Below are 15937 nucleotides of genomic sequence, written 5' to 3'. Positions count from 1 at the left end.
TAGAGAAATTACAATATGATAACAAACTGCAGATGGTAAAAGATTACTTCCATAGAAAATAAATCCAAGTGCATTTTTTTCTAAGTGAAATGTGATTATCCATAAACTGTCACAGTGCTGATCAATTCACAAATGGATAACTGAGATCTAGCTCCTGCTGCCAATTATATGATAATCAGCTCAAGATAAAATCACAGATTAGAGATTGAGAAAAAATTAAAAGCATTTTACAATGAACTGCAGTAGACTATATTAAAAAATCAGATGTGTTTTCATAGTTGCTATAATAAATCATATAAATAGCCATTTCAGTTCATTTAAAAACCAAAATGAATTCTTCTACTTAGCTTAAAATAATCTAAAACATACATAGTATTGAATGAGTATTTTAATCAAATAAAATGTCAGGTACTTTTAAAATAAATGTTAGCAGACTAGAGAGATAACAGACTGAATTTGATATGTTAGTAATGCAAAAACATCCATGGAGAATATTGTTTCTAAAGATGATGTACTAATCTATTACATATCATATTATATTAACACCTTAAGAAATATTTACTGAGGTCTCCCATATGTCAAGAACACCTGAGTTAAGAAATAATTCTCAACATCTCTGTTCAGGGAACTTACATATGCTAGTCCTATTTCAAAGGACTATCGGTATCTCTAAATGGTGTACCTGGGGAATGTTAAACACTTTTTTTTATGAAGGACAAATTCTTCTTACTTTGCCCTTCTTACTATTGTCAACTCCATTTAGGATCCTTCTTCATCAGCAGGAATAGACTGTTTCTGTGAAAAAAGCAAACTGAGTAACATTAAAATAAACGATCATTTCTAGTATAATTAAACTACCATATGACATTTCCACTTTGGAGATTAGACTGCTACTATACTGTTTATTCAGTTATTCATTCAGTCACCACATATTCATTGAATGCCTGTGAGAGACCAGAAAGCATTGAGTAAACAGACAAAGCTCCTCCTCTAAAGTAGTTTATGTTTTAGTGGGAAAGATAGAGTGAAGGTATAGAAACAAATAGATGTGAAAATATAGTCAGATGATGATAAATGTTAAAGAAAATATAAAGTAGGGTCTTGAGTAGCAGGGATGCTATTGAAAGGGGCTGCAAGAACAGAGGCCTAGCATCTATATAATAAAAAGGTAATATGCTAATTGGTCCTAACGGTGTTCCAGTCAAGACTGGTCAACAAGCTTCAGAGAGCTGGTGGGCAGGGACAGGGATGGGGACTTCTGCCCCCAGCAGAGGCGCACGCAGGCCTGCCCAGTGCTGTCATGCTGCCTTGGAGGCAGAGGCCACTCTCGACGGAGGCACGCGCAGGCCCGCCACACCACCTGGCCCAGAGGGGGGCATTAGGGTGGGCCGTGGTGGCCCCCCAAGCAGAGGCGTGCACAGGCCCGGGCCCAGAGAGGGCATAAGGATGGGGGCGGGGCCTCGGCGGAGAGCTCTCAGCACTCCTGCACCAGGGTCTGAAGGCTCGGAGAGGAAGGGAGAGCAGATGGGCAGATAGGGGGTTTAGGCCAGGAGGGGAGAGCAGATAGGCAGTTAGGGGCATCAGGCAGGCAGGAGAGCAGTTATGGGCATCAGGCAGGCAGGCAGGTGAGCGCTTAGGAGCCAGTGGTTCTGGATTGCGAGAGGGATTCCAGATTGGAGAGGGTGCAGGCCAGGCTGAGGGACCTCCCTACCCCGTGCATGAATTTCATGCACCAGGCCTCTAGTGAAATAATAAGAGGAGGTACATGGGTAAAAGGCACCCAGGCAAAGGAATGCAGAGAAAAGAGGCTTCAGGGAAAAACAGGAAGACCAGTGTGGCTAAAATAGAATGAGTACTGCTGAAAGGAATAGTATAGATCAGAACTATGGCCGAGTTTATAGAAGGCTTATAGGCCATGATAAATAAGTTCCCGTGAAGAAGAGTAATTTCTCTACACATAGTATGTGTGCCTGAATGACATTGCTGTCAAGAAATAAAATATTAGTAATACAAATAAAGTTATTCATAATGATATTCAGAAACAGTGTTCTCTTTCTAATCAAAAATACTTAAAATCTGTCTAGATGTAATTAACAAGCTATGATAGAGTTTATCAGGTTCAAGGTACTAGGTTTCAAGTAAATATTGGAGAAGACTGTTTAATCCAGAGACTGGCATGGTTTAGTAATTACAATGCAACAGGCACTTACAAAATGTTATAGGAGTAATCTATGAGTGGCTGGATTTTTTTCACCTTTTCTTAAGAGGTAATAAGGTACAAAGAAAGTTGTTTCTCTCTGAAAAATGAGAAAAAGCCAAATAAGTTTTTTGTGCCATAATTTTTCTGAAAGTAACCAAGGAAATCAAAATCCAAAGAGGGGCAAGCTCCTTCAAGGAGAGACAAAGACATTAACAGTCTGGCCATTGACAATATAGGAGACAAGTGGCTGACTTCCCTGAAGGCTAGAAGAAAAACCACTTACAATTTTTATGATTTTTGGAAGGCCAAATGTGAGCTACTGTATTTGTTTGAAGTAATGGGGCCCAGACTCAAAGGGAGTTAATATTCAATTGTAAGCTATTGCCATGGGCTTCCACTAGGTCTCATAAGAAAATTGGATCATCAGTGGTTCAGGCAAACTGTAGGTGCAGGATGGCTACAGGGAGCAGGCACAACACTCACCCACTTATCACCTATGAAGTAAAAATCTTAAAAAAAAAAAAAAAAAAAAAAACACAAAACAAGATTTTTAAAAAATTAATCGAAGTAGACTTTTATTTTGTTTTTTTCCTCATGTTTGTTGTGGTATAGATCTGTGATGTCTGATATGGTAGCTATTAGGCACAAGTGGCAACTAGCAACTTTTTGAATTGAAATTATTGGGCTGACATTGGTTAAGGCTTTTACTGTTTAATAATAAAAGCTTGTTTAATAAAAAAATACATATTTAACAGAAAAAAATTGTTAAAGCTACCAGTTAAAGACACGTTGAGGGAGCGACCTCTCAGTCCAATTTAAAGGAATTCATTTTACGTATCCATAAAACAAAAATTAAGAAAATTATTTTGAAGTTTTTCATTACTGACAATTATTGGAATTGATTGTGTTTTCCCATTGAAGAGCAATGTTGAAATGTGGGGTTATATTCCTGTACTAGGATTCAGCATTTAAGAAATCACTGATATAATCATCAATATGTCATAAATGCAAAAGAAAACAAAACACAAAACTCAACTACCCTAAAAGTCTATACTAATTTAAAATACCACTCCCAGTTCTATTAAAAAGGCATAAATACCTGGCACATTTTTTATTACAAAAGGCATTTCATATACTATTAAGTGCACATTTAGTAAGAAAATGTGACAGAGGACATGAAACTATTTACTATATCTAACATTAAGTAATCTTGTCATAGTATTTGGCGCAGGACTCTTTAAAAAGTTGTCCAGATATTTAAAAGCCTTCTTTTGATACATTTTGCCTCACTAATTCTACAGGTATTTCTTCACAATATTTTCAAAAGAGTTGATGTAATATATGTCCCCTTTATTGTCTCTTTCCTTTTCAATTTACTGGAATCCAAAATTGTAAGGGCTGCATCAGACAAAAGGCCATTCTGCCTAGTGCTTATTGATCTCGCTGTTATTAGAGAACCTTTTCTGTCATGAGAAAACTATAGAGGAGCTACCTGGTCACTGGCACAGACTTAAAAAACAACACAACAATTTAAAAACACTGTCTTTGTGTTGAGCTGGCCAAAAGGAAAGAGGATAAACTGATTTGGGTTATTTTCAGAGCAGAAAGCACTCTATAAAGTCAATCTGAGATTCTATCATTAAAGGTGCTTTTTCTGTAAAGAAATCTGATTCAGCTAGATTAAATAAATCACACAACTGTTTTCCTTTCGCATCCTCAAGGAGGTTTTCTGGACCTTGTTTCGTGTATGAGTGTTTGGCAAACGGTGTTAGGTTATCTGGATGTTTGAGGAACATCATGTTTATTAACAAGAGCTAATTAAAGAAACACCCAATTAAGGAAAGCTGGGCACACAAATATCTAGGGCTGGGAAAAAATTACCTAATCCTTCGCACTAACACATCATGAAGGTTACCTACCTATCAATAGCAATGGGAGCCAGAAGCCTTCTAACCAGGCTGATGCAGCAGCTGAGAACCCCTGCTCCAGTTCTTATTGACTCAGTGATAGTGTAGGAATTACTGTGGACTAATCCTTGAACTGGCGCCTATTATAAGTCACGCTGATATATATATATATAGAGAGAGAGAGAGAGAGTGAGAGGAAGGAAGAGGGAGAGAGAGATTGAAACATCAATGATGATAATCATTGATGGACTGCCTTCTGCATGCCCCTTACTGGGGACGGAGCCGGCAACCCAGGCATGTACCCTTGACTGGAATCGAACCCGGGACCCTTCAGTCCCTAGGCTGACACTCTATCCACTAGGCCAAACAGCCAGAGCATTGGTGAAGGCTTTTGCTTTGACCCTTTCACCAGCAGCAATAGATCTTTGCAAGACCCACATGCGGGTAAAATGGTTATTTGCCCCTCCCTCAGCACTTTAACTCATTCACTTTGGCTCTTCCCAGGAGGGCGCTCACCAAGGAGGCTGTATTCAGTTCCAGTCCAATGATGAGAAGCCAGATGAATTTGAATCTGGCATCTCCTAGGCTCCCCTTGAGCGGGGGTGAACTGGGACTTCAAGACAGAAGCTGAATATAACAGCAATATAACCATAGGAACTTCAGAATATATTTTGTTTCAAGAAAAATGTTCCCAGCATAAACAGACACACTGGGGCAGAAGGGCCTCCTGGAGCTCAGCAGGCTCCGCCCCTGCTGCCTGGTCGCCTGGGAGCATGTTCCACATTCCTGGCTGTGAGAGAGTGCAACAGGCTCCAGTCCACGCTGACTGGAGAGGGGAGGACCAAACTACACCTGAACATCCTCCTGCCCAACCCCTGACGATAGCGAGGAGCGGGCTGCGCGGAGGCTGGGCTGCCTGTGGCAGGAGGAGGGCCAGCTCAGCGTGCTGTGGATGGTTTGGTGACTCCGGAGCGCAGGTTCCCAGGACAGCCAGGCTCCTGCTGCAGGGAAAATAACCTGTGGTTCACTGTCAGCGCCAATGGAGCAGGGACCGGAACTACAGGGGACCACCATCCAAGACAGCAATACCACTGAGGGTCGAAGTGCCATCCAGGATCTGGACCTCTAACATATCTCCTATCAGCTAATGATTAGTTGTGGGGATTATAGTACGGGATGATGTTGTTTTAGATATGGTAATTATTTTAAGTCTGTGAACTGTGGGGAAAAGGCCTTTCTAAACATGGTATGAAGCAAACTATTTCTGAAAGTAAAAGACTAGCAAATTTGAATGTATAATAATTTTCAAACTTCCAAATAACTATATAAATTATACATAAATTTGAAATAAAAGAATAAAGGCAGATATTTAACATATAAATAGCAGATAAAAGGTAACAACCCAGCATGGATGGAACTGGAGAGCATTATGCTAAGCGAAATAAGCCAGTCAGAGAAAGATAAATATCACATGATCTCACTCATTTGTGGAATATAATGAACAACATAATCTGATGAACAAAAACAGATCCAGAGACAGAGGAGCATCCATCAGACCATCAAACCTCAGAGGGAAGGTAGGGGAGGGTGGGGGTAAGGAGGAGAGATCAACCAAAGGACTTGTATGCACGCATATAAGCCTAACCAATGGACACAGACACCAGGGGTGTGAGGGCATGAGGGAGGGGGTGAGGGGGAGTAATGGGGGGATAAGGACACATATGTAATACCTTAATCAATAAAGAAAAGGAAAAAAAGAATCACAAAAAAAGCAGGTGAAAGTAAGTTTTAAAAAATAAATAAAAATATACGGCACGTGTACAACAACAACAAAAAAAGGTAACAGCAAAAAGATAAACAAACCTACTCAAAGATCATATTTCTTGACTACTTCTCCAACTTCATCTTGTATCTGCACTTCAGTTACCAGACTCTTCTTTCTCCCTCTCAGGTAGTCCATGATCTTTATGCCACAGGATCTTTGTGCAATCTATGTCTTCTGTTTAGAAATATTTTCTTCACCCTTCTCATCAAGATAACTTCTCTTCACGGAATTAGGTTCTACTTATATTTCAGATTGCAACCTCAGATTCACTTCTGCATCAAAGGCTTCCCCAGGCCGCAGTCTAGGAAAAATACTTTGGGGCTATCATACAATAATGGCTCTGTTTGGCCTAGTGCCTACTCAGTATATCATGCATTATATATCTGCACGACTATCTTCTGGCTCTCCCATCATACACTTGCCTATGTTTTTTTAAATCCTCACCTGAGGATATACTTATTGATTTTGAGGGAGAATGAGAGGAAGGAAGAGAGAGAGAGAAAGATGTAAGAGAAAAAGATCCATTGGTTACCTCCTGTATGTGTCCCTGGATCAAATGTAAACTAGGTATGTGTCCTGTCTGGATATTGAATCCACAAACTTTTTGGTGTATAGGATGATGCTCCAACCACTGAGCCACACGCCAGGGCAACACTTGTCTATTTTTGACCACCATGATTTAGGAGTAACTGGCACTTCCCTGATATAGTATATACATTTTATATATTTAACATATAGATATTTATGCACATAAGTGAATTCATTGCAGAATTGTTACTAACATTAAAAGGGGAGGAGATTAATCTGAATTTCCATAAATAGGAGGCTATTATAATATACTAGAGGCCCAGTGCACGGATTCATGCACTGGTGGGGTCCCACAGCCTGGCCTGTGCCCTCTCGCAATTCGGGACCCATTGAGGGATGTAGTAGTACGTGAAGCGGCAGGTGGCCAGGGGGGATCCCAAGCCCAGGCCAGGTGCTACACCGCTCCTGCTCATCCCAGCCCCACTGCACCTGCCACTGCCACTCGGTAGTGCTCCTGCAGAGGCAGGGAAGGCTCGCACCACCACAGCTGGGCTTGTCAGCCATGAGCCCTGCGTCTGGTGCCTGTCGGTCAGCTGAGCGGCACTCCCGCTGCGGGAGCTCACTGACCACCAGGGGACAGCTCCTGCATTGAGCGTCTTGCCCCCTGGTGGTCAGTGCACATCATGGCTACTGGTCAGAAGGTCCACAGATCGCTTAGGGTTTTATATATATAGATAATTGAAAGGTTCTAAAGTAAATATCATAAAATCTATATTCCAGCCTTATCTTCACTACTTATTGGAAATGTAAAAAGGGGCCTTTCTCTTTTACATCCAGGAGGCTGGATTTACTGAATCTTGTAGTAAGAAAGAGTGAAGTGACTTCATTTTTATATGGACCCCTGTGTTTAAAAGCAATGATTTTTCAGTTCTCTGTGGCCCAGTTATTGCAATCTGTGCCAGGTGTGAATCCCAAGTCTGTCATTTACTAATGGTATGAATTTGGACAATACATTTAACTTCACTGAGCCAGCTTTCCTGACTTGAAAATGAGAATAATATTAGCTTTTTGTAAATGGGAAAATAAGGTGACTTATAATAAGTGCTAGGTTAAATGTTTAGTTCACCTCAGGCTTAGATCACAAATCATAACAAAAGGTTCATGCTGGTTTTTTTTTAGATGACTGAAAAATAGTTGACAAAATTATTCACTTTATTTGATGGCTGGTAATCAACCATTTTAGCCACTCCTATTCATTATAAAAGAAAATTAAGTCTTAATGCTTTTCAATTATAATCAAATGAATATTTTTCAGTATTCTCACTTTCTAAGTAGATAATTATGATTAAATTGGACCTTGCAACACTATCTATATATAAAGACCTTCTTTATTTAGAAGAATTTGTCCCAAATGATTAATTTTTGGCAAACAACATTGATAATGTGTCAAATTAATTCTACCTTTCATATCCCACCTCTCAGTTGGTTGCCAAAAATCATATTTGCAAAGATGGCTAAATGTCTGATAAGCTGAAAATGTTTTGTGTTAGCATATTCTTACAAGTAGAAAAGCAAATGTCAGGTGCTTTTTTGGTGAATGAAAAAGGAAAAAAGCAATTATAAATACTATTCTTGTGACTCATTATTGGATTAAATAGCAAAAAATAAGTTAACTTAAATTCAGCTATTTAGAAATTTTACAAATCCTCCACATCTGCCATGGAAAGTTACCTTATGTTCTCATTTAAAGGAGCTCACTGATAGTAAAGGTCAATATTGATTAATGAATTGTTCAAGAAAAATAATCCATCATATGAAATACCTTGAACTATTTTAAATATATCCTCACATGATAAAATATAGAAACTACAACTGTTTTAGAATTCTGGAAATATGGTATGTTGCATTTGAGTTGGAGAAACTTGAAACAATGGTCTTCTTAGTTGATTACTATGGGAAAACAAGATAAGAATCATTTGGGGAGGTACTATAATTTATATTAACTCTGTGTTTCTTCTTTACCTATACCTTACACCTACTAGCAAATTAAGATAATGTATGTATCATTTAACTTAAATGTATGCTACATTTATACAGAGAACTTCATTTCCATAACTGCTAAGTGACCAAAAAGGGTGAAAGTTTTGATCATTGCAATTAAAAGGAAGAGAATAAAAAGAGAAGGAAAAGAGGAAAAGTGAGCTTTCAGCAATTAGTGGAGACTCTAAACATCTTTGATAGTGGTAAAATCTCAAAACAGCTGGAGTCACAAAACAAGCAGCTGTTCAATATGCTCTGTATGTTTGGAGGTGCGTGCGTACACGCATACATAAGTAAGTAAATCACAGGGCTTGAAATAATAGTGTGAAAGAAATATGTCATTGAGAAGTCCTTGGCTTGAATTCTTATAATTAAAACGTGAGGATGCCCACAAAACACTGTTATCTTGCAAATTCAGTTTCACACTATTTTTAATGAAATAAAGTATGCATTGTATGGAACTAAAACTAAATAATGTGGTGTTCTAACAGTCAAGACATGAAGTTCTTGTAGCAAATGGTAGGCTGCTTCACTAAGCTTTGTTTCTGTTCTTGCTGTAGCTCTTCGTTTTCTCAAATCTCTCTTCTGCTGTCATTAGTTATAGTCTCCATTTTATACTAAATTTTATATAGGACCCTATGAGGCAAAGTGGGCATCAAACATAGACTTGATAGGTTGCCTTGCAGAACCTTTCCGATATATGTTCAGCTGAGGTTGTGTTTTGGGTCAAGGAGTCGCAATCCATTTTCTGCATGTGAGTTCTTCCTTTTTCTTTCGTAGGACCACCTATTTTACCAAACCTGACAAGAGACAATCTTCAATTGAACTTTCCCCTATGGAAAACTCTATCTTTTCTTTGCCATACAAAATTTTAAGGTTACAAATACCATTTCCTTACTATGGTGAAATGGATATTGAACAATGAGTTACAGACCAGAGATTGATTGATTGATTGATTGATTGATTGATTGATTGATTTATAGGAAAAGGTGTGCTTTTTGACAGCCACAATCATTAGCAGGTAGAGCAGTATAAGAGGAATGGTTGTGTATGACCACTTCCCTCCCCTCATCTTTTCCTCGGAGAAACTTAACATAATGATCTTGGTACTTTTTCTTATCGAGTCTCAGAATTTTTCTCAAAATATTGTTCCAGAATGCCAACTTACCCAACAATTGTGGTTGGCATAGGAGATAAAGCTGATTTTGCATCCCTAAACTACATAATCTCTGAATTCCCTTTCAGATATAACATTATATAGTTCTCCGATTATAATTTTTAATGGCTCTTATTTTGGTTTTATAGGAAAATTTTAGTTATTCTTGCTAATGTATGTACCAGGATGAATAATATCAAATACTAGATAATAAAAAAGTAATAAATTTCCTTATATAGTAGTAAGTATTTCTAGTATTTGTGTTGTTTGTGCTCTTATTCACAGAGGTTAACAGGAAATAATGTAATTGATTGGAGGGAATTATAGATTATATACTACATCAAATTTATCTGATAAATAATGATTAATATATGACTCAAGTTAATTTTTCTGTATCTGAAGATTAAAATAGACAATTTTCATGTATTTTACATGTGACAGAATATATTAAACAGTGTTTTTCATCTTAGACTTTTATATGTATAACTTTATAATTTTGTGGTAGATTTATATTAAATGTTATATTTATATAATCATTATTTATTTATTTTTATTTTTAGCAGATTTTTTTCAGAGAGAGAGAGAAATATAGATCATTGCCTCTAGTATGCACCCCAACTGGAGTATATGCCCTGACTGGGGATGAAACCTGACCTTTTGGTGCATGGGGCGATGCTCTAACAAACTGAGCCTAGCCTGCCAGAGCTTAATTACTATTAATTAGTGTAACCTAAACATAAAATTCAGCTGTGTATATATTAATGTTCTCTTATTTTTATTTTAAATGCTAGGTGGCCCCAGCTTTTAATCAAAATATTTTCTATAAGTGAATTTCTACTTGCTTATATAATCAGTAATGGTATTATTTACTACAATAATGAAACAATCTAGTGACCAGTGGTTTTGCATAAATTCATTAAAAGTAATAACTACAAATTTATATTGCTTTCTGTGCTGATTTCATGAACATGAGTAGCTACTATGATTTTTAAGGAAACTTTAACCTCAATCTGTTATGGTCTAGAAGGATTCCTCTCTGCTGCTATTTTTTCACATTTATTTAAAATCATATAACCTCTCTTATCCTTGAAAATTATATTCCTAATAAGTTTTAATTTATTTTGTATATATTAGTTATCTTGCCATTAATCATAATTAATATATTTGATGTGTATATGCATCCCATTAGAATAGTACTTCTAAACTTACACTTTGTTAGCTTTCATTAACTGACCAATTAATTACATGTAGGTACTTATCATCTCAGTCTTACTTTGAATTTTCAAGAACTGTGTAAAACAATTTATATTAAAGTCTGAATGTTGAGAATGTATTAACTAGAATGCCTAAAATCTAGAATAAAGATTTAATAACTAATCTTCTAATATAGAATCCATTTAGCCTTGATTCTTTCTGAATTACTTTTAATTTTTTAATTTACTTTTTTATTTTTTTATTTTGTGATGTTTTGACTTTAAAGATTGGCATTCTGAGATACCACTTCTTATCTCTTTTTTTCCTATATATTAAATCCTTTTTACATTTACTTATAATTTACATTTGTTCTAGTTTTAAATATGTTTTGAAGTTAGCACATATTCATATATAGGATGATTAAAATAAAATTAAAGCAGAGATCATAAATCGTATAGTAGAAATAAGAAATCATTCAGCTGGAAACCAGAATGATATTGTTGCTGAAATTTAGTATTTGATGTGACTATATGTTTTCTAATTTGTTAAGAAAAATAACAAAAGCATTTTCAATTCTCCAGTTTAGTAAAAGAAACAAAGCATTATCAAAGTTTTAAATCTCAGCTGGCTCTGTTTTCTATGGGCAGAAATCATTACTCAAACCCTTCAACACCCCACCCCCCTTCATTCATTCACCAGTTTACATATTATCTCCTTTTTGAAAACCTTGTATTATGTACTCCGTAAGGAATTACCTTTTCTCTGAATTATACTTTAACAATTATAAAAGAATAGAATGCTTATCATCTGAGAGGCAGATAACAGACACTGAACTATTTCTAACCCTGGCAATAATCCTGCAAGATTTATGCTATTTCACCCACTTTACAGATGATGAAACTGAGACCAAGAGAACCTAAGTAATTTGCACAGGCTAAATAACTAAAGGGCAGAATTTTTAAACTGTATTTCAGTAGCATTTTGTAATTAGAGGATCTCCTCAGGTAGAATCTTCCTTTAAAAAATTTTACATAGTTGTGTAATAGCTTATAAGCTTAATTCACTGTTTCTCAAAAAGGAGAAAATATATGAAGCTCATTGACAGTCAAATATTACTCTGCTTCCTTGCAGCCTGCGAACTTATGAATCAAGGCATCTTGGCCCTGGTCAGCTCCATTGGCTGCACATCAGCGGGGTCCCTCCAGTCTTTGGCAGATGCCATGCATATCCCCCACCTCTTCATCCAGCGAGCAACAGCTGGGACTCCTAGGAGTGGCTGTGGACTCACCCGCAGCAACAGGAATGATGACTACACGCTTTCTGTTCGTCCACCTGTCTACTTAAATGATGTTATCCTGAGAGTGATCACAGAATATGCCTGGCAGAAATTCATCATATTCTATGACAGTGAATACGGTAAGTGTTTGTGATTTGTGTGAGTTTTGTAAGTGATATTTGTATGACAAGCAACTTTATTAAATCTTGAAAAACTTCAAGGAACTTACTCGTTGTCATCTTATCCTGTCAGATTCTTCTAATAAATCTAGTAGCAACAAGAAAAATGTTAAGGTAAAGTTCAATCATTTCTATTAAGTCCCTTTGAAGTCAAATCCTATACAATAAAAGCCTAAAATGCAAATTTCCCCTCTATCAGGAGTTCGACCAGGGGATGGGGCCGGCCAGCCAACTGCCCACAGCCCCTTCCCCCCCGGCCGGCCTCACCCTGGCCAGCAGCAGCAGGCAGCCAGGGAAGGGAGACCCCAGCCACTGGCGGCAGCAGGCAGCTGGGGAAAGGGAGGCCTGGCTGACAGCCGACAGCCTTTAGGGACCCTACCCATGCACAAATTTCATGCACTGGGCCTCTATCCTATCTAATAAAAGAGTAATATGCAAATTGACCATCACTCCAACACACAAGGTGGCTGCCCCCATGTGGTCAAAGATGGCTGCCCCCATATGGACACAAGATGGCCACCATAAGATGGCCAGCAGGGGAGGGCAGTTGGGAGGAACCAGGCCTGCAAGGGAGGGCAGTTGTGGGGGACCAGGCTGGCAGGGGAGGGCAGTTGGGGGGACCTGGCCGGCAGGGGAGGGCAGTTAGGGTTGACCAGGCCAGCAGGGGAGGGCAGTTAGGGGCAATCAGGCTGGCAGGGGAGCAGTTAGGCATTCATCAGGCTGGCAGGGGAGTAGTTAGGGGGTGATCAGGCTGGCAGGCAGAAGCAGTTAGGGGCAATCAGGCAGGCAGGCAGGTGAACAGTTGGGAGCCAGGATTCCTGGATTGTGAGGGGGATGTCCGACTGCCCGTTTAGGCCCGATCCTGTCGAACATCCCTCGAGGGGTCCCAGATTGGAGAGGGTGCAGGCTGGGCTGAGGGACACCCCCCCCCCCCCCAGTGCATGAACTTCATGCACCGGACCTCTAGTTTTAATATAAATGCCTATACCAAATGTCTATACATATTTCTAAAAGAAATCTAACTCCAATACATCTTCATTTTTCAAATAATAGGAAGGCATAAAGATAATACTATACTTTTCCCTTTCAAAAACATTTATACCTCTATTTAATAATAAAAGACCATTTGAGGCAGATCTTGGAACAGTGAAAAAAAATGCTTATTTCCATTTATTGGTTCCAAAAAATCCGACATAGCTTGCTTACATCCTTATGAAAACTTTAATAACTACTTAGAACTTAACTCTTTGGGGGCCACTAAAATCATGTTACTGTAAGCTAGCATGGCATATTGTCTACAATATGAGATCTCACAAAATACTGAGTAGCATGAGACACTTCATTTAACTTTCCAAGGTAAAACACAAAGCATTTGTCCTAAGTTTAGCATAATTTGCAAAGATGGTTTGTCTGGGAATTTTTAACTTGCATTTAATTAAGCAAAAATGATATTATTTTTGTTTATTTTGTTTTTCTGAAGTAATCTACTTGTTTTCTAATTGATCCCAGAGATATTTTAACATAGCTTATCTCATTTTTGTTATTTGGGGAATAAAGATGGATATAATCAAATGAGAGAGAAAAACAAAGATTGGTAAGATATATATAGTTTGAAATATGTGTTTCCTCAGATATTTGCCTTTAGAGGGAATCTCAGAACAATTTTTACATTTGTATGGATATGTCTAGTTTTTACAGTTTTATAAAAAACAAAAAACAACCCTTCAAGACAATTTTACCTCCTGTAGTGCAACTTATTTTCCTTAGCAAATAAATAAGCATTTTTAAAATAATGGCTTTCTTGTCTTAACCTACTCAGCATTGTGAACAATATTGGAAAACAGATACACAAGACTCAGCCAGAAAGAGACATCAATAGAACTGGGCACAAAAAGGTTGGCAGAAATCTGGGGAGCAACAAATAAGAGCTCCTGTGGACTCCCAGCGACCAAAGCAAGTGGTAGTTACATTTAGCCCTAAATATTCAAAGGTCGCCTGGGGTTTTGGCAGCCAGAGTCACATTAAACTTGATGGGTAGATTTCAGCCAAAAGTCTGTGGCACTCCCCGGAAGCACACTCCTTTGTGTCCAGCACGGAAATCTTTCTTTTTGTTGCTTAATTCTAGTTATTTAGGGGTCACCAAACAAAGACCAAGAGACTGAAATGAATAAAATAAACTAAAAGAATATTTAAAATAATTGATTCATCAGTAAAAATAAGGATTGGATAAAATTCAAAATTTACTGATAGGATTATTTATTGAACATAGTACATTCTACCAAAGGAACCAATATGCTGAGTATGGGTCTGTCAGTTTTTTTCCAATTAGATTATGTATGATTTTTATAACCATAAATAGCATTCTTATGACCTCTGCTGAAACATAATTTGAAATAATGAATTTTAAAAACCTAAATCTTTCTTTAACGTGAGAAAAGGCTTTTTAGTTAGTCCTATCAAAATAATCCTGTAAGATAAGGGACAGAAAAGTGATTTTTGGATAAAGGCATTTTCATAACATTGAAATGAGAATTTTACTCTTTAATATAAATGTCCATGCCGAAATCCTTTGTTATCTTGTTTCTATGTCCTACATGGGTTATATTAGGAAATTAAGATAATACATTTTTATTATTAATGAGGCAAACATTTTTGTAAATGTACTCTAAATTTGTAGTCACATAGAATCATTTACATTCATCTGAAATTCTTCATTTTCTTTCCCTCTGTTTTCCTTTTAATAAATAAGATGCTATAAGCTCTGTGTATGACTGGGTCCCCTTAATGCCCATGAATGAAACTCCCCTGTCCTTTGGGGGAGCGAGGTGTATCACTGATAAAAGCAGGGTTTGTTTTAGGAATAATAATTTTAAAAAAGCATCTTTCTTTACGTTGATAATGAACTTGCTTTTGACTTATTATTTAATTTAATAATTTATTAAAAATTACCTTGCTTGTATCATTAAAATTATTTCCAGTAATACTCTTGTTCGTGAAAGAAAATTTCCCTTTGATACAACAAATCTTACTAGTAAAGAACTGGGCAAGAGTCCAAAATAAACATCAATCTATCCAAATACCTTGTACCTTGAAGAGGGTTTTGTTTATTTACATATCCATTCATCAGTGTCCTCATTTTAAGTTCAAACATTGGATTTGCACTTGACTTTTATCTTGGTTATTAGTAATTGCTTTCATTAGTGAATGGATTAAGCATCATCTATGGATGGAATCAGGCAGCCTGCTGGAGCCAAATGTTATTGAAGATATATTTTGCTTAGAGAAATATACTTAAAAAAACAATGATTAAGCTTCCATATCCAGTTAATTAGAGAAACACTTTTTCCAAAAACAGTTAATTATGATTAAGAGCACAGTATAAAAGTCTACTTTAAATTCCCTAACAAAGAAGAATCAAGTCTTTGATTCTAAGTAAATGCATGAAAAGAGAAATGAAATGTGGACACTTTATTTGAATGGATTGATTCAAAACATTTTCTAAAAGGCTTGAAAAGAGTTTAGAAAGTGTTGAGCTTTTAAAAATGTGTCATTCAGCAAATGTTCATTGCTCATTTGCTTAGAGCAATGCAAAATGTGAGATTAAAAAAGTTTTACAGAATGTAGTCTTAACC

The 15937-nt window shown here is 37.2% G+C and overlaps 1 protein-coding gene across 4 annotated transcripts in view; it reads left to right on the top strand.

The window, feature by feature from the left end:
* The window catches only part of GRID2 (glutamate ionotropic receptor delta type subunit 2), a 1502079-nt gene that overhangs the window by 700971 nt on the left and 785171 nt on the right, over positions 1 to 15937 (top strand). For all 4 annotated transcript variants that reach the window (XM_080647673.1, XM_080647670.1, XM_080647671.1 and 1 more), the window contains one exon: positions 11982 to 12266. In XM_080647673.1, the coding sequence (XP_080503799.1) occupies positions 11982 to 12266 (285 nt within the window). The remainder of the gene's footprint in view (positions 1 to 11981; positions 12267 to 15937) is intronic.

Source organism: Plecotus auritus (assembly GCF_963455305.1).
Source record: "Plecotus auritus genome assembly, chromosome: 1".
Classification (NCBI taxonomy): domain Eukaryota; kingdom Metazoa; phylum Chordata; class Mammalia; order Chiroptera; family Vespertilionidae; genus Plecotus; species Plecotus auritus.
Note: the sequence above shows the minus strand (reverse complement) of the source record. Positions and strands in the feature narration are given on the sequence as shown.